At 41.2% G+C, this 20,558-nt stretch overlaps 1 protein-coding gene across 2 annotated transcripts in view; it reads right to left on the bottom strand.

The window, feature by feature from the left end:
* nfatc3a (nuclear factor of activated T cells 3a) overlaps nucleotides 1-20,558 on the bottom strand; it is a 79,304-nt gene that overhangs the window by 50,340 nt on the left and 8,406 nt on the right. For both annotated transcript variants that reach the window (XM_058381645.1, XM_058381646.1), the window contains exon 2: nucleotides 4,873-6,013. In XM_058381645.1, the coding sequence (XP_058237628.1) occupies nucleotides 4,873-6,013 (1,141 nt within the window). The remainder of the gene's footprint in view (nucleotides 1-4,872; nucleotides 6,014-20,558) is intronic.

The raw sequence follows: 20,558 nt of genomic DNA, 5'->3' as shown, positions 1-20,558 counted from the left end.
TATCTATCTATCTATCTATCTATCTATCTATCTATCTATCTATCTATCTATCTATCTATCCGTCTCTCTGCCCATCCATCCATGTATTCTGGAATATATAATTAATTACATATAAAGAATTAGAAACCCAGATGCAGGTCTTAAATTGAGATATATGCTGTGTAGAAAAAAAAAATGAAATTCTGACCTTTAATGAATTCACAATTCAATCACAAGCTTTTAAATTGAGTGACATCTAGTTCCACAAGACGTCTAACATTTTCAATGGAATCTCTAACGTTACTGAAGCAAACAGAGCCAAAAACACCTACTTTCACCGAAAGAGGCAATCTGACTAACCTGACAGACGACTGGCTAGACTTTTTACTGCCTACGCATTGTGATTGTTTTTAATCCAGTGACTACTGTTGCCAAAAAAAGGAATTAGTGCCGGTTTTTGGTCGTGTCCATATTCAGCAGTGAACGTCTTCATCATGTCGCACTCCACTGTGATGATTAATGGTTCATACAAAAATACACTTAGGGTGTTAAGAATTTGTAGTTTTTCATAAACATTTCTGTTTTTTATCTAGCCTACAAGGGGGAAAAACCTTCATAGAAAGGTTAAATGTTGATATCAAACCCATTCTGCTCTTGGAGATGGAACCAAGTACTTGCTTATAAGCAGCTAATACAGTAATACCTCACACATCCGCGGGGTTACGTTCCAGGACCCATCGCGAATGATGTTAATGCTCTGTGATTGGCTACTTCCAACCCTTCCAGCCAATAGTGTGTTGTAATGGCTGTACTGTACGTATGTGATATCATTAAAATAACATTTGTATTTTATTTATATTGATATTTTGTTGATTTCACTTTTATATTTATATTACTAAATTAATAAACTAAATTTTTCTTAATAATTTCGCATTAAATTGACACGAAATTAGCTGTAAAAACAGCTGTGAAAAATTAAACCTTCCTTTTATTGTTATTTGACTGCATTAATAGTGATATAATCGCACAGTTTATTATGCAATTATATAATTATAATAATTCAATGCAATTATATTATTATAATAATTATTTTCCAAACACCTTGACAAAAGTTCCTCAGTCATTCTTAAAATATATAATCAATTTAATTTCAGTACAAATAGCTTTCTCCTCAAGCTATTATTTCCTTTTCCGCCATGTCCCGACTATCACTCCCAGTCTCTATCGCTCATGTGAAGACCCAGGAGAGGAAGTATGTGATGGTAACCGTAGCTAGTTTGAAGGTCAGGGGAATCCTAGGGCTCAGGAACAGCGAGCTGGTTTGCCCAGTGGCCTACAAAGTGCACCGTGTTTCACTTAAATCCAGCCATCCAACCCTCGTGAAATACAAAACACACACTGTTTCTCCGTCCCCGACCGATTCTCCGGGCTCTCAGTGCTTTAATATGACAAGATTAACCCAGCATGGACGCGTGAGTGTGTGTGGACCATGGTGTGTGTGCTATTGTAGAGGTGTGTTCTGCTAAGCCATGTATTCAAAGATATCTCAGAAGTCTCCACACTGCAGAGAAGCTGCCTCACTGCCAACAGTTCCACACAGACCATCTGCTCTGAAAGCCAGGCTTCCAGAGTCTCTTTCACTCTTACACACACACACACACACACACACACAGCAGGAGCAGGTCTGGTTGCTGGGGCTGAAGGATCAGATGGCAAGATCATGTATCATGTCAGTGTTGTATGCGAGTATAGCTGTGATGGGATTAGGCTGAACAGACACAGAGCGCAGACTCGCCTGACTGGAGCTTTCACAACCTGTTTGTGTAGAGGAGCTGACAGCGAACGCAAAAAATGGATGTGTGTGTATGGGTGAGAGAGAGAGACAGAGAGAAAGAGGGAGAGAGAAAGAGAGAAAATAGGGGCAGCATGAAACAGCGAGAGTGTGTGTGAGAGAGAGAGAGAGAGTGAGAGAGAAAGAGGAGCAGCATGAAACGGTGAGAGTGAGTGAGTCAAAGAAGAGAGAGAGCAAGAAAGAGAGAGAGAGAGAGAGAGAGAGAGAGAGAGAGAGAGAGAGAGAGAGTGAGTGAGAGAGGATCATTTCATGTGTGAGGCCAGGACCTTTAAGTGCTCGTCGTTGATTTATAGTTATAGAGGCCAGTGCGCACACACACACACACACACACACACACAAAGTTTACATTGCAAAATCATACAGCAATACATTATTATTCATTTTCAGATTCATTCATCAAGTATCTGTGCACAAATGTGTGTGTGTGTGTGTGTGTGTGTGTGTGTGTAACACTCTACACATTACTATTTCAATCTAATCTAATATTATTCAATATGTGAGTCAAAGTATATTAGAGTTCCTTGAGGGATTTAACCAGCTCAGTAACATTCATGTTATTCTGGCCTATGACCTCTCCTTTAACCCTACAAAGCAACAAACTCTGACCTTTAACTTTGACCTTTAACCGGGTCCGCTGTTTGCTAAGCACTGGGCGCTTTCTGACTAAGTAAATAAATCAAAAATGATTCTCATAATACCAGTTGAAAATCTTTTTTACTGTCTTTTCCTGTTTTATTTTTTCCCCTGTATTTCGCATATTTTCTTCCTCTCATTAGCCCTACACAGATGGGATTAGTTTCACTCACTGATGTCACGTCAAACATTTTTACACGTCTCCCCCGAGATAAAACTCTCGCGTCTGGATGGCAATCAAACGGACGTGGGAGTGAGCGAGTGTGCTTCCACAGGGTTGGTTTTCCTACAAAACCAGATGTTTGTGTCACACATGAGTGATTTGGGAAGTGTTTAATAGGGACATGTACACTACACGATGAAACATGGCAAGCAGTCAGAGTCTTGTTTCAGTGTAAGATCTGCCTGCAGAACCAGATGAAACGTTACTAGACCACCAGGGTTTCATTTCATCTGAGAGAAAAACACTGACCTGACTGTTTCAGATGGAATTAAAATGTCAGAGTGGCATCTGCTAATCAGGGAATTTCTCCTGGATGCTGTATGAATGGAATATCAGCCGAATAGCACGAAGGTCTTACTTTCAATCTCCTCTATTTCTTATTCAATTCTTCTTATAGTATTTTCTCTCCTTTCCTTCCTTCCTTCCTTCCTTCCTCCCTCCCTCCATTTTTTCCCCAGCTTCCTTCCTCCCTTCCTCCCTCTCTCTGGACCTTTCTTCCTCCCTCCATTTTTTCCCCAGCTTCCTTCCTTCCTTCCTTCCTTCCTTCCTTCCTTCCTTCCTTCATTCCTTCCTTCCTCTCTCTGTACCTTTCATCCTCCCTCCATTTTTTCTCCAGCTTCCTTCCTTCCTTCCTTCCTCTATTTCTTTCTCCCTCAGTTTCATTCCTTCCTTTCTTTTGTTCCTAATCCTCTGTCCCATCACAGCTTCCTTCCATCATTCTTTCATTCCTTCCATCCTCCCTTCCTTCCATCTTTCCTTCATCCATCTCTTTCCCCTTGCTTCCTACCTAGCTTCCTTCCTTTCTCCCTTCCTTCCTTCTCCCTTACTTACTTCATCCATCCATCTCTTTCTTCCTTCCTTCCCTCCTCCATTCCTTACTTACTTCCTTCCTTCCTTCCTTCCATCATTCCTCCCTTCCTTCATTCTCCCCTACTTCCTTCATCCATCCATCCATCCATCTATCCATCCATCCATCCATCCATCCATCTCTTCCTTCCTTCCTTCCTTCCATCTTTCCTTCCTCCATTTCTTCCTTGCTCCATCCCTCCCTCCTTTACTTCCTTCATCCATCTCTTTCCCCTTCCTCCCTACCTTCCTTCCTTCCTTCCTTCCTCCATTTCTTTCCCCTTCCTTCCTACCTAGCTTCCTTCCTTTCTCCCTTCCTTAAATCCTTCCTTCCTTCTCCCTTACTTACTTCATCCATCCATCTCTTTCTTCCTTCCTTCCCTCCTCCATTCCTTCATTCCTTCCTACCATTATTCCTCCCTTCCTTCCTTCTCCCCTTCCTTCCTTCCTTCCTCCATCCATCTCGTTATTCCTTCCTTCCTTCCTTCCTCCATCCATCTCGTTATTCCTTCCTTCCTTCCTTCCTTCCTTCCTTCCTTCCTTCCTTCCTTCCTCCATCCATCTCGTTATTCCTTCCTTCCTTCCTCCATTCATTCCTCATCAGTGTTCTACAAGCACTGTCTATTCTCACCAGGAAATGCAAATCTAGTTTAATATGCTCAGAAATTAACTGGTATTTTAGTTAAATGAGACTTTAAAGCTACAGCAGTAAGATTCTTAAGCACAAAAAACACAGTAGAGACTCAGAGTCCTCCAAAATGTGTCATCTAAAGGAATAATTAAAGTGAATAAAACTTTCCTTTCCATTTTACTGTGTTCATGTTTGACATGTTTGTCACACTTCCTTTCACACACACACACACACACACACACACTGCTCTCTGCTCTTTCACTGATTTGAACTACACAATGAAACTTAAATATTAATACAATTGAGACTATGGTGTTTAAGATGCTAAGAGTTATCATTGTGTGTTTGTCTTTTAGCTAGTGCACTAAAGTTAGCTTGCGACCTACTTGGTGACCCTGCAGTGATCCTGCAATGCTGTGTTTGTAGTCTAATTACGTTCTTTTTTGCAAAATCAGAACACAAAAAGAAATCCAAAGCTGAAACACACTGCTTTCTTCCAGACACAATGACACAGACACCACATGACAGCTGTGAATTACTGCTTTACAATTGCAGGATTCCCAGAGCAACTCACAACGACTCAGGAACATCACAGTATTTTTGTTCTCTCCCCGACATCAGACTTGATTAGTCAAAGCAATTCGATTTATCACCCTGCATATATGTGAGAAACAGTTATGCAGAATGTGTCTGTAGGGTTTCTTTTACCTGAAAATAGGTGTATGTCCTGGCTTGGGTTTGTTCCAGGTGAAATGAGAGGGAACAGAAAGGAATTGCTCGCCAGCTCCATCTTTTTTCAGTCCGTGCATGGATTCATCCGCCGGGGAATCGCGAAGCGGGGAGATATTTCCCGAATTGTCCATACTGAGATCGGTTTTCGCGGTCTGTAGGGTAGCTGAACAGTCCTGTGATGTCTTCCTGGTCTTGGACGGGATGTCAGGGTCTGGGGTGCAGCACTGGAAGGATGCTATATCTATAGGACTGCCGATCCAGGTGTCCTCGGTGACGCTGCCTCTGGGCGAGGGGCCTGGGGTTGGTGTTGGAGAGTGATGTGGCGATCCGGAATAGCAGATATCGGCACTGGAGTGGCGCCGCTTACCGCAAGGCGACGTGGGCCGTGAGGATGGACGTGAAGGCGGCCGTGGGCTGAGCCAATTCTCGTCAGTGACGCTGGTGCGTGGTGAGTGGCATGGTGACTGACGTGGAGAGAGAGAGTGGGTGTGTGGGTGGGAGAGTGACGGGGCGTAACCGGGATGGTGGGGGTGATGGTGCTGTTGTTGCCATTGCTCCTCCAGTGGGGCACCCTGTGGCGAAGCCAGAGGAGATCCCAGCGTGAAACGCGCCGCTGCTTCATTCAGCTCTGAATCCACGTCATCATACACGTGAGAGATGGACTCACATGACGAAGCGTCTGAGAACCAGCTACGTGATGACAAGCTGCTGCAGGGGCTTGGGCTCAGTGATGAATCGCGGTATGAGTGATCCAGGGGCAAATACAGGTGGTCCCGAGACAGTGGTGGCTCGTGGAAATCCCCATCCACACCTTTGGACCGAAGGTCAGCCTCATTCCCATCGAGCTCTTGCTGGCAGCTTGGGGAGATGGAGGTGATCTGGATGCTTGGGCATTCGAAGGCCTTGGGGGGCCGACCTGCACCTCCTCCACCTCCACTGGGGGACTCATAGCTGGGCTCAAAGGGCTTGTGAAGAGGCTGCAATGTAGGAGAAGTAGAGATGAGCTGGGAGTGAGGCTGGACTCCATGCCTATGGTCACCTAGGGTCTGGTTCACCACTGGTGGAGGCTGACCCACGTTCAGGATGTAGAACGATGTGGTGTCATCCGGCACAAGTTCTGAAAAGAGAGTAAGAAGAAAAAGAGACTAAGCTGATTTTTTTGAATGATCTTCTTTATAATGATGATGATGATGATTAATTACTAGAATTCATAATAATCTAACATCTAATGTGTGCATTTTATGAAGTCCATTATCCCAAGTGTGCAATATAGTGCAATATCCCAATATTTCCAGAAAGAAGTTGTGGGGAAACGATGCCCTGGTCGTATTTTAGGGTACAGTGGAACCCTAGCATACGAATGCCCTTCCTCATGGATTTTCGCCTTAAGGCATACAAAGCATTTTCAGCATAGAAACAAAAATGGCAGCTAAGTTGCGCATACGTCTGGGAGCCGTTTAAAACTTGTTTGGGTGAAAACCCAAGCGAAGCCAACCAAAGCAAGTTTATTAATTGTTTAGAAAGAGTCAACCCATGATACCAACGTTGCCTTCGTCATCCGTTCAAAAGCTAGGTGATTTTTCACACCTTATTTTGTCGACAGATTGGTGGCGTGGGTGGTCTGTTCTATTTTTAGCCCAAGCTTGGTTGCACGACTTCCTGTCAGGACCCAATGCTTGGTTTGGGTCAGTTCTTTGTAAGCAGCCACACAGTTTACATACTCTTCATATTGGTAATATTTTTGGGTGGCTGGAACGGATTATCTGCATTTACATTATTTCTTATGGGAAAATTCATTTCGCAATTCAAATTTTCGCCTTAAGAACTCGCCTCCAGAACGAATTAAATTCGTATGCCGAGGTTCCACTGTATGTACAATAACAGAATGATCTCCACATAAGATATAGAGCAGATACACACAACCAATACCTTCTATGCACATAGTGATGCATGGAAAAAGTGACAGAATAATGAGAGTAAATGACTGTATAAAGGTGACAGAAATTACGAGGTCTGGTCAGGGCCGAGGCAGATATCGTCCATCGAGGCAGATATTGTCCAATCACAGTGCGAAGATAGATGATAAAACAAGGCTTGTCTTCGTGTACCAAAAATTAAGGTTGACGTATTCAATAAACATAATAGCTCATTACCGATTACGCAAAAACATTGTTGTGAAGAAAATAAAGGTTAGAGAAAAGGTCACACACGATGGCCTGAAGCTAATGGGCAGGACTAGTTGAGAACATTAAAACATCAAGGCATAAAAAAGTTCTGATGCAATTGTACCGCAATTATAAGGCGGGGAAGCAGTGACTGAAAACAGCGAATGAACATACTGTGACCTGATCTACTGGTTAGATATAGAGAAAATAAAGTCAGAACAGGTCTAGAGCTGCTGGCTCTCCCATGTTACTGAAGCACGCTGGTGACCGCGATCACGGCCTAACCTGCTGACAGCGACACGTCAGCATGGCACATGGCCGAGCAAACCACCGCTCAGGAAGTTCATTCCACAGGTAGACAGGATACAGGAGAGGTATTTACAGCTGTTAGCAGCTGTGTTTTACGCAATATTATGTAGATGTCAGAAAGAACAGTGCTGAGTGTTGGAAGCGGTCTCTCCATACATGGAGACTGATGCCTTCTTTGTTTTCTTAAGATGTTGGATGTTGATCCAGGCAGCAAATCAAGCCGACCGTTCCCTGTAGTGTGAGCGTGGCTAATATGCCGTATGTCTCTATCTTTCAAGGCCGGACTCCCAGGGGACTGATAAGACAGATTAAAGCAAACAACCAAGCAGATCTCCCCCTCCTCTCACTCTCTCTCTCCATCTCTCTCTCCTTTATTGGAGTGCTTTTACGTTGTCCTTGTTCAGAGAAGAATTCAGTTGTCTACAAACAAGCCACCAGGGAATCCGTCCAGACCACAACTCTCGGCCCGGGTCAACAAAGAAGGTACATGTGGTGTACAAACATTTCTCATCTCTCTACACCAGCGGGAGGAAGCAAAAACGTCCTTCTGGACAACTCGATAAAGTCAGAGAGGAAGAGTGTAAAGACGTGTACAGGAATATGGGAAATCATTGGAGGCAAACTGCTGCGCATAAGTTCATATTTAGAATTGGAATGTCAGCATGCCTAAAACCAGGAAGCACACCCACTTACTCACACACACACACACACACACCTCCCCGCCCATCAAGTTGGGAAATACATTCAAACACAGGCACATGATTCAGTCTGTCACCACTACATGGTAACCGGCTCTATTTATAACATCAGTTAAAGAGCACTGCGGCGCACGCACACACACACACACACACACACACTTTTGTCTTACTATCCTCGTGAGGACCTTTCATTGACATACTTACCTATACAGCTACACCTACACATATATATCTAACCTCAGAAGCCTTTTAGCTCTTTAAGCCCCAAACAAACAAACAAATTTTATTTTTACGTGAGGTCCAGCGAAATGTCTATATGTTCAAAACTGTCAAATATTGCTATCTTTGTGGGGGCATTTGGTCCCAGCCAAGACAAACACACACACACACACACACACATACACACACATACACACACATACTTTTGTCTTACTATTTTTCACTGAGCACCAGTGAAATGTCCCTATATAAAATGTCCCCCAAACTATCAAGGATATCCCTATCTTTGTGAGGATCGTTTGGTCCCAGCAAAGACACACACACACACACACACACACTTTTGTCTTACTATCCTTGTGAGGACATTTCATTGGCCTTTCATTACATATCTATACAGCTAGTTAACACTATGCCTCCACATATATCTAACCTCAGAAGGCATTAAGCTCTTTAAGCCCCAAACAAACAAACAAACAAACAAACAAACATGTTTTTAAAATGAGCACCAGTGAAATGTCCCTATATAAAATGTCCCCCAAACTATCAAGGATATCCCTATCTTTGTGAGGATCGTTTGGTCCCAGCAAAGACACACACACACACACACTTTTGTCTTACTATCCTTGTGAGGACCTTTCATTGGCCTTTCATTACATATCAATACAGCTAGTTAACACTATGCCTCCACATATATCTAACCTCAGAAGGCATTAAGCTCTTTAAGCCCCAAACAAACAAACAAACAAACATGTTTTTAAAATGAGCACCAGTGAAATGTCCCTATATAAAATGTCCCCCAAACTATCAAGGATATCCCTATCTTTGTGAGGATCGTTTGGTCCCAGCCAACACACACACACACACACTTTTGTCTTACTATCCTTGTGAGGACTTTTAATTGACATACTTATCTATACAGCTAGTTATCACTATGCCTACACATACATATCTAACCTCAGAAGCCTTTTAGCTCTTTAAGCCCCAAACAAACAAACAAACAGGTCCCTATATAAAATGTCCCCCAAACTATCAAGGATATCCCTATCTTTGTGAGGATCGTTTGGTCCCAGCCAGGACACACACACACACACACACACACACACACACACACTATATTAGATGCCATTGCTGATGTCCAGTGACTGGCTGGACCACTAGCCCTGTAGCCATTTAACATTTAGCAACATAAACCTGATTATATTTCAATAATCATAACCATGTCAATCTCTGTTACTTTCAATGAATCACAAGCATGCAAGTAATAACACACTGACGTTGTCTATTTAAACACATAAAAGCAAGCAACATGTGATAATCCTTTTGACCAGCACTCACACTCTGAGAAGTCTGATAAATATGGAACAGTCTCTCTCTCTCTCTCTCTCTCCCGCTCTCTTGTAATGGATTTATTTATAGCAGCCCCACATGACCCGCATGTCACAAGACATCCGTATCCGTGACAACAGAGCTTAGTGGACAGAAGGGACAGAAAGTCACACACGACTGTGCCCTCTGACCCAGGAAGAACACTGGGTGCATAAAGGACTCCAATTTATTGAGTTCGCAAAGCAGGTCAAAATAATCGGATTTAGAAAAAGATCTGACTGACAGATGGAACTGATTTATTTACACACAGACTTGACAGTTATGTCTCTCATTAAGAGACACATCTGATTTAAAGGTTATCTGATTTCTTTTTACATATGATGTATGGTGTAATGATCTGATTTGTTTATACATGGTCTGATCTTTTTACAGACAGATCTGATGTATTTACATATGCTCTGATCTTTTTAGAGGCAGATCTGATTTATTTATAGGTTATCTGATTTATTTACACATGGTCCAATCTTTTTATAGACAGATCGGATTTATTTACAGATCATCTAATTTATTTACATATGGTCCAATCTTCATATAGACAGATCGGATTTATTTACAGATTATCTGATTTATTTACATATGGTCTGATCGTTTTATAGACAGATCGGATTTCTTTATAGATTATCTGATCTACTTACACATGGTCTGATCTTTTTACAGACAGATCAGATTTATTTACATATTATCTGACTTATTTGCATATAGTCCGATCTTTTTATAGACAGATCGGATTTATTTACAGATTATCTGATTTATTTCCATATGGTCTGATCTTTTTATAGACAGATCAGATTTTTTTTTTATTTATTTATTTATTTATTTTTTTACAGATTTTCTGATTTATTTACATATGGTCTGATCTTTTTACAGACAAATCAGATTTCTTTGTAGATTTTCTGATTTATTTAGATATGGTCTGACGTCTTTACATACAGATCTGATATATCTATTTATAGATAGACCTCGATAATCTAGATCGGATGTCATTACAGATTAACGGATTTATTTACAGATAGATCAGATTTATAGATAATCGACCGTATCAGATTTGTTGTTTGGATCGCAGTCATACTGCCTTTCATATGCACCGTGTTTATTATAGTAGTGATGCTGGAGTGTACACTGAGTAATGTGGAAAAGACAAAAAAAAAGACAAACAAAACATAAAATCCAATCTAACTGTTCTAACCGAGCCAGATTTTAATGGATTTGAAATCAGATACAAATGTGGTTTGAATTTTATTGGCAAAATGCAGCCAAAAAAAAAATAATTAAAGTTAACATGAACCACAAACCAGAGAAACTCCTCTCTCTCTCTCTCTCTCTCTCTCTCTCTCTCTATCACTCTGGGACGTATTCCAGTAACCTTCACATTCGCTTAGGAGTTCAGTGAAGATGGCAAACATCACATTGCGGTTCTGCCTCCCGAAGAACAACAAATCTTTCATCCCAGCTCCAAGTTTACTCGGCACACACAATGCTGGCCTTCTGCTCCTCACAATTCGCACTTCAATTCGTCATGTAGGACCAATTCACTGAGCCACCACTGTTTGCCTTTATGTTAACACATATAAGAGGATGAATGAAACGATGGACAGAGCAGAACGGACAAGCTGAAGAGACGGAGCGATGTCTGCTTCAAAGACAAAACCATTGCTGTTTAATCAGACTCAATGTCTCAATTAAATGCTGTTTAATCAGAATCAAGCTTGGAAAGAAAGAAAGAAAGAAAGAAAGAAAGAAAGAAAGAAAGAAAGAAAGAAAGAAAGAAAGAAAGAAAGAAAGAAAGAAAGAAAGAAAGAGGGAGGGAGGGAGGGATTAAGGAAGCAAGGAAGGAAGGAAGGAAGGAAGGAAGCTAGGTAGGAAGGAAGAGGAAAGAAATGGATGGAGGAAGGAAGGAAGGAAGGAAGGAAGGAAGGAAGGAAGGAAGGAAGGAAGGAAGGAAGGAAGGAAGGAAGAGATGGATTGATGAACGGAAGGAAGGGAGAAAAGAAGGAAGCAAGGTAGGAAGGAAGGGGAAATAGATGGAAGGAAGGAAGGAAGGAAGGAAGGAAAGGAGGGAGGGATGGAGCAAGGAAGAAATGGAGGAAGGAAAGATGGAAGGATGGAATAGGGAGGATGGAAGGAATGAAAGAAGGATGGAAGGAAGCTGTGATGGGACAGAGGATTAGAAAACAAAAGAAAGGAAGGAATGAAACGGAGGGAGAAAGAAATAGAGGGATTTTTCTAATCTTTATTATCAATCTTTATTAATCGATGTTTCTCTAAAGGATGATTAAACTTTATAAACTCAAGATTCAAGATTTTCAAGATATATAACCAACATTTTTAGTTTATGTCACGTCTTTAATCTACACTTTGACCAATTTTAGACACAAAAGTTTCATTTTTGAACATTTCTAACTACGTCACTCCTAGCTACGTGACTTTACGCTATTGGAGCCCGCTAATTAACAGCCGTTTGCTAGCTACGCTATTTAATATTATTTAATAATCACAGAGAGGATCCATGAGTCAGTCAGGATGCTGTCTCTTAATGTTGTTGGTTCGATCAGAGAGTAGTCAGGTTAGTGCCGTGGCCAGGCTCCAACAGAATGTTCTCGTGTTTGAAATTTCAAGCTCTACCCTATAACCCTTCTCCCAGCCTCATACACCACCACCACCACCCCCTCCACTCCCACCCACCCCACCCCAATGCCCGGCCCAAACACACTTGCACATAAACACATAAACACTTGAACGCAGTGAGGTCAGGGACGGATACCTGATATCTGCTTACAACATCGTCTTGAGGCCAAGTGGGAAAGCACCCTGTTCAGGCCAGGATATGACCACCTGCCCCTGGAGATGTGGAAGAAAAACAGTGTGGGGGGGAGATCGACAAAACAGTGGCCACGCTGACTAAGCCAAAAAAAAAAAAAAACAGCAACAAGCTGGACACATCCACAATACAAAACAGTACAATCAGGAGCCACAGTGACAACTCAAGGACTGCGTGAAGGAAGAAAATACGACCACACCAAGGGAAATAAAACGACACAATCAGGGGCCACAGTGAAAAATTAGGGACCACAATAAGGAAACAGGGGCCAAAGTAAGGCAGGACTACATCAAGAGGAAAAACTACACTGAGAAATCAGAGGGTGAAATTGTAACGGTGGCTTTTAAATCTCCCAGAAATATGACTTGAACCTGGTAGATACTACTACACTATATGGCCAAAAGTATGTGAACACCTTACCATTGCAACCATATGAGAACTAAGAGACTCAAACCTGTCCCAGTATGCCAATGCACCTGTGCACAAAGTAAGATCCATGAAGATATATTTTGCCAAATTTGGAGTGGAAGAACTCGAATGACCTGCACCACAACCCTAATGAAGACCTTTGGAATGATCTGGAACGCCGACTGCACCCTAGACCCCCTCAGCCAACATCAGTGCCAGACCTCACTAATACTCTTGCGGCTGAAAGGGCAGAAATCCCCACAGCCGTGCTCCAACATCTAGTGGAAAGCCTTCCCAGAAGAGTGGATATTTATAGTTATATATCAGGAAAGTAGGGACTTCATTTCTAATTTATAATGGGATGTCCAACAGGCACATACATGTGCAATCGATCAGGTGCACAAACATTGTGCCCGTAAAGTGTAGTTACCACTAATGAAGACAGCTCCACTCTATGTTTTAGCTAATCCTGAGCCGAGCCATTTCACACTTTCTGGTGAAGAAGCCCTAAAAGTAATATGAGGTCACATTAAACAAATGAGGACCACAGTGAGCAAATTGTAAGCCACGCCAAAGAAAGTGCAGGGTTACAAACCAAACCTTTAGCATTTGCTAGAGAGTTTAATACATTTCACCGCTAATTGAGGCCAAAAGGAAAGCAGAGGCTGTTTGTTGGCCATCGCCACTGACCAACCGAATATATTTTTCCTCTGAGGCTTGTGGCAAACCTCATGAGAGTATCATGTTTATTCTTTGTTCTTCACACAAAACCCTTAAATAACTTTTAAAGCTATGAGTGGTGATCTTTATGAAAACCGGTGCCTATATACGGCATTTTGATGCTATGTGACTGTATTATGGAATGACAATAAAAATCTATCTATCTATCTATCTATCTATCTATCTATCTATCTATCTATCTATCTATCTATCTATCTATCTATCTATCTATCTATCTATCTATCTATCTATCTATCTATCTATCTATCTATCTGTCCCTACAATAAGCATAACATTGCCACAAGAGGGCAAGAAGCCTTTATTATAACCACACATACATTACACTGGAATACTTTTCTTCACATATCCCAGCTGAGGATGTTGGGGTCAGAGTACAGGGGCAGCTATGATACAGGGTTAAGGGCCTTGCTAAACTGCCCAACAGTGGAACTTAGTGGTGCTGGGGCTTGAACCACAATCCTCCAATCAACAACCCAGAGTCGTAACCACCTGAACCACCACCACTCCACTCCTCTAAGGCCAAACTAAGAAAAGAAATCAAATTTTGGAATTTCCCTCTAGGATTAAGAAAGTGATCTGTCTGTCTGGTGTATCAGAAGCCAGGAAGTGGAAGCTCTAGGCTGCTAAACATTTGCAAGTCTGACTAAAGGCTTCAGCGCTATGAAGAGTGCGTTAACCATGAGTGTGTAGGACTCGAGATATGGGTGAGTGTGTATGAGTTTGTCATAGAAGTTGCGACCGAAATGTCACAAAATTTATAGGCTGAATCACGATTACATAGAAACCATTCGGAGAGTGGGCGGGGAAACACTCCAATGACGTCATCATTCTCACTTTTGCAATAAATATTTACATTTACGGTATCTGCCAGAATGATTTACATGTATTACATTTATATAACTGGGCAGGAGACTTGTTTTACATTTATTTTATTTGTACAACTGAGCAGCTGAATGTTACGGATCTTGCTCAAGGGCCTAAAGGCAACAGCAGTGGGATTTGAACTCATAACTTTCCAATCAGTGGTCCAGCAGCTTAACCGCTGTGCTTCTACGCTCTTAACCAAGATCTTATACATAAAAGTAAAATAAAAAACATATAGATACTGCCTCAACAGTCAACTGGCAAGATACAGTCTCTTAAACGCAGGGATGAGTTCATTTTATTTGACCACATGCGACATGAAAAGGGGCGTGGCTTCATGACAAACAGTAACAATACGATCCGTCCCATCTTTATATCATCTCTCAACCTATTTTCCGGGTGAGAATGACTAGGAGGACAGCTGATTTTAGAGGAATGTGTTGAGGTGTCCCTGCTTAGAGCATTTGCTCGTTAGCGTGATCTGGTTAAATAAGGAGTCCTAAGCGGCTTTGCTGTTCCTAAGCTAATAACGGCAGGAAATCGCTGCAGCTCAGCGCACCACACACAGGCCGCTCTGAGACATGACGCAGCCAAGGGTTGCTGTGCCTGGTGGGGTAAATGCAGGACATTGTTCCCTCTCTGGATCTAGTCTGCACCTGTGTGTGTGTGTGTGTGTGTATGTGTGCACACTTATGTGACGTCACCCTGGGATGCTCATTAGTGGATAAAGCAGACAGCAAAGGAATATACACTATCAAAGTTACAGTTCATCACAGTAAACACATACAGACGAACACACACACACACACACACAAACCAAGATTTCAGCTCACAGTATTTCTGACATCAGTAAAGTTTACAAAACACAAACAAATTAATGAAACCCAAAACATACGGATAAATATGCACGCACACACACACACACACACACACACACACACTGTGTTCAGTCTCTGAAGTGCAAACCTAACTTCCTCTCAAGGTCAATTCCTGAACTACAATACTTACACAACATCCTGGCTTCTGTGAGCGAGTGTGTCTGTGTGTGTGTGTGTTTGTGAGTGTGTCTGTGTGTGTGTGTTTGTGTGTGTGTATGTGTGAGTGTGCGCGTGCACACACTTTTGTTCTGTGGGGACAGGTGTAACCTAAGCCAGGGTTCCCGTTGTGAAGCAGCACTGTCTCATTAACAGCAGGCTTCTCTCTTTGCACCAAAACAGTCCGACTGTCTTCTCTCATTTACTTCGATGTACAAAAAAACCATAACCTTCATTTAAAAGGTTTTGATGAACAAAAAAAAAAAAAAAAAAAAACCACACACACACACACACCAGGAGATATGCGTCATCACTGAGCATGCAGTAGCTTGGCGAAAAGGCTTTTATTCCGCTCCTGTTTCTAAGAACTGCTGGCAGAGTGCCTTTACTTTTAAACACAGTCACTGGCACGGGCCTTGGACAAGCGCATATATATACACACACACACACACACACACACACCTGCAGGCCCATCCACACAACAGCTCCCAACTACAGCCTGTGTGTGTGTGTACAAGAAATTTACTAAGTGTGAGACATATAAACAATGAGAAACTTAGTGTACCTTAAACAAAGGTCATTCGCTTTGCTTTGGATCGCATTAGTCTAGATTATAACACTCAAATCTTTCCTCTGTTGTGATAAAATCCACATAAACACCAGCTTAAGCCTCGAAACTTTCAATCACTGGCTTTGAAACGCAGCCTATTTCCCTGACCTGAGGTCAGTTACATCACTGACAAGTGGCGGACGTCTGCCGCGCTGCCCGACAGCGGTCTAAGCCAACACGAACGTATGTTTGCCTTCTAAATAAAGCTCTCTGATTAAGGCGTCCCACACTGTGATAACGTTACAGGATCAACAAAGCTCAGCTGGCACAGAGAGAGAGCCAGCGCTTCAGTTCTCGCCGTTCTCAACCTCGTCTGTCACAGACACAATTATTTCCTACGGAGATCCGCGGAGATGTGGTGTAATGTACAGGATAGCAGTTCTTATATGCTATCATTACGTTCTTTACTCAACATGACCGAGAAGTGCCTAATATCACAGGAAGAGGCTATTCTGCTAAAACCACAACCCCAGACATTCATTTGTTTTGTATTATTTTTGTACGAGCAGGATTCGGGCTTCAGTATAAATAGATCAGTTCCATCCTGAGAAAAATGATAGGATGCTCAGCCATGAAGATCTACCATGACTAAATAGATAGATAGATACTTTATTCATCCCAAAGGGAAAGCCTATATGTGCTCTAGGAAAGCTAGCCACAAGCGTTATATTCATTGTCATACTCATTAAACATGGTTTGTCCATCTCCAAACGTCGAACAACTGACACAATATAATCACACTGGCTTTAGAAACCTGAATACAAGGTCACGCATTAGAAGAAAAACATTAAAAAGGGATTTGCATAAGTATTCACACCCCCCCCCCCTTGACCATATGCATATTGTGTAGTGTTAAAACCAATGTAATATCATGATGGATAAAAAGATATCACAATATTCATGATATTGCAGAAAAGTGTATCCTGCCATACTCATCATAGATGACATTGATGTTTTACCCTATCGTAAGGAGTCTTGAAATTGCCGATCAGTACAGTCTGTAGCAATATTTACAAAAATAAATAAAAAGATTGCATAAGTATTCACCCCCTCTGCTGTGAAATCTCTCAATGAGCTCAAAAGTCACATAATTAATTGAACGGATTTCAGCCACGTGACAAAATAAACAAATCTGGGAAAGAGCTGGTTGAATGTCCACAAATACTTCTTCTAATAATCAGTCCCTGATTCATAATTTTCCCCAGATTTGTTTACTAATGAGAATACTTATGCAAGGCACTGTAAAAAATAAATACACTGCAAACTACTCGAAACATTAGACGAAGGTTTCATTCAAACACCTTGAAGGTTTGTGAGAGATATCTGGAGAGGAAGGACACAGTGCTGTCTATATTAATATATATACTGGCCTGCTTAGACAGTCGACCTTAATCAAGCTGAGAGAGAGAGAGAGAGAGAGAGAGAGAGAGAGAGAGCTAGCCAGCTCCTCAAGCCTGAGAAATGTACACATGAAGAAAATAAATCAGTTACTGATAAGCGATTATTACTCTCTTTACTCAACATGACCAAGAATTGCTTAATATCACAGGAAGAGGCTATTCTACTAAAACCCCATAAACCTTCATTTTTGTAGCATTTTTGTAGAAGGATGTTGTGAAATTTGGGCTTTAGCATAAATAGATCAGTGAGCGTAGACGTTAGAGCTGTTAAAGGAGGTCTGATGAACGTCAACACGCTTTACAGCTATTTTCAGACAAATCTCGCACCCATCAAATCATGTAACGGCAGCAAAGTGCACAAAAATCACACAGTAATGTTCAGCTCAAACACCAGAAACTGGGGGAAAATGTGATCTCACCATGTGACTTTGATCGAGGTTGTTGCTGGTTTTACAAGAAACAGAATGGTAAAATAAAAAATAAAAAGCATCCAGTGCATGGCAGTCCAGTAGCTTTAAAAGGTCCAGAGGGGTGAAGTGAGAGGTCAGAGTGACCGGAGATGACAGGAAGGCTACAGTGACTCAAATAACCGGATGCTCGATACAACCGTGGTGAGCTGAAAAGCATCTCACCCCACTCCTGAACAGGGATCTGAGGCTACACTGGACACACATTCAACAAAAAAGGACCGCTTAAGATGAAGACTTAATAAATAAAATGGGACTTAAAGCTCTTGAGGTGCATCTGTAGGATTTTATAGCTTTTGCTGCTGCACCATGTTTGGCTGATTCCTGAAGTAAACTTCCTGAAGTGTTCCAATTAAAGTGGCCGGGGAGTGTATATTTATATATAAAGATAACCTGAATGTATTTCAGCCATTTTAATCTTAATCCTAAATCCCAATCCAGATCATTATTAATCTTAACTAAAGGACTTTACTAAAAAATGACGTGTATAGAGAATGTCCTAAACGCTCACTCATGCACACACACTCACACACACACACACACACACACACACACACACTCATCACTGCTAAGGGAAAATCCCTCTTATACATGTCTGCTCTTAAATTATGTATTACCTTCAGTGTGACTCAGATAAAAAAAAGAGTCATGGGCGAGAAAAAGGACCTCACACACTATCACGCACACACACTCGTTATACACTCGTTATTACACAATGCGCCAGGAGGTACATTTTGTAAGAGTTTGTAAGAGACACTGAGAAAGGGAAGGAAACGAGGCGGATTCGGATCGGACGTATCGATTAAGACAGCATTAACGATCATTTTCATACAGTGTTAGCAGTGAAGCGATTCTAGGGTTCGGATGTGTTCTTTATGATGACGTCAAGACTGAGGAGAGAAAGGTTGAATGAAGCATTTGTTCAGGAATATCCTTTCCTTTGAATAAGCACTAGCTTTGGTCCAGCATCAATAAATAACCGAACTCAAAAAAGATCTATTTTTAAGAATAAAGAAATGGCAGAACTATAAAAATGTTTGCTCTTTAAAGAAGAGATAACAAATTATAAGCCCATGTGCTCTTCCATCTCTTACTCCTTTTCATTTGTGAGTAATAACAAATTAATATCCAATACTTTGTTTTAAAATATATATATATATATATATATATATATATATATATATATATATATAAGTATTTCCATTTGGAAGTCCACACCAGTCTCAGGCCAAACACCGGTTCGGAAATGAACAGCTGAATGTGAGTAATACGTTCCCGTCGATAGGAGCAGGACTTTTCTATTTTACCTCACTGCTCTGAAGGGGAGAAACGTGCATCACTTCCACAACAAGCAATTAAATTGTAATTAAGGCTACAAAGGAGTTTTTAATTAATTCAGCACGGTGAGCTAAACACTGAATCACTGTGCAGGAGGGGGATTTTAGAAGGGGGATTTTTTTTTACTTTGGGGTCGTATGCGAGCCAAGTATGCAAACATTTTACTGGTCTTTATGTATTCACGTCTGAGAAAATCACATTAACGTTAATGCTAACGAAGGCTGAAACGGTCGTGGTGATAGAGTGAGATGGTTCGGCGGAGGTAGGGTCAAACGTTCAGTTATTTTTGTGTAATTAACGTGTAATAAATCATCATAGGTCTAGCTGTGTGTATATCAGAGCAGAGAAATAAAATTTGTGATAAAAAGAAAAGATTTCGTAAAATACAGGAAAGCATCTTTTAATCAGAACAAATTCGAGAGAATTTTAGACTCAAACGTATAAAATTATGACTTATTATAGAGCTTATTTGATAATATTTAATAATACTAAATTCTGTGATTTAAAAATAAAATAAAAAATCACGGGTGTATTTTTTGCTAATCTTTGCAATGATATGGATTTAGACAATATTATCAGTGACGGTTGTGATGTTAGATCTAAATCACACTCGAAAATGAAACTTTTTATGGTTGAGAAATGCTTTATACTGATGGTATTAAAGAGAAACTCTATCTCTCTCTCCCTCTCTCTCTCTCTCTCTCTCACACACACTTTAAGACAGATAGGCTGCTAATTTCGTGATTTCTATCTTTTCAAGCCTATCATGCTGTACCGCTTTTATGCCATTTTTCCTCAGAATACCAAACATGGCAAACCCTTATTCAAGTTAAAGGCAGTTAAACGTACACTTCTGCACATCACTGAACATATAATCTGGGCTAAAAAGAAGTCAGACCCTGCGCCTCCTTTTCATAGCTTGATTTTTCTCACTTCATTCCAAAAAAGCTCTAAATAATCCTCCTTAGTACATTTGTCAGGCACAAATAATCTCATCCAGATCCGGAAAAGGAAATTTTATCTGTAATTAAATTCCAATAGCCCGTTTATATATCAGCCATACTAAATATAATATCAGATTAATTGCTTCCTTCTATGGTTCAGACAACGTAGTGTTACTGTATGACTAAGCCGAAACGGTTTCCTTGTCTGTCCTCAAACGTTCCTGAGCTCCCGCTCGCCGAGTGTTAAATGCGAGAGTTCAA

This window comes from Hemibagrus wyckioides, linkage group LG27, assembly GCF_019097595.1.
Source record: "Hemibagrus wyckioides isolate EC202008001 linkage group LG27, SWU_Hwy_1.0, whole genome shotgun sequence".
Classification (NCBI taxonomy): domain Eukaryota; kingdom Metazoa; phylum Chordata; class Actinopteri; order Siluriformes; family Bagridae; genus Hemibagrus; species Hemibagrus wyckioides.
Note: the sequence above shows the minus strand (reverse complement) of the source record. Positions and strands in the feature narration are given on the sequence as shown.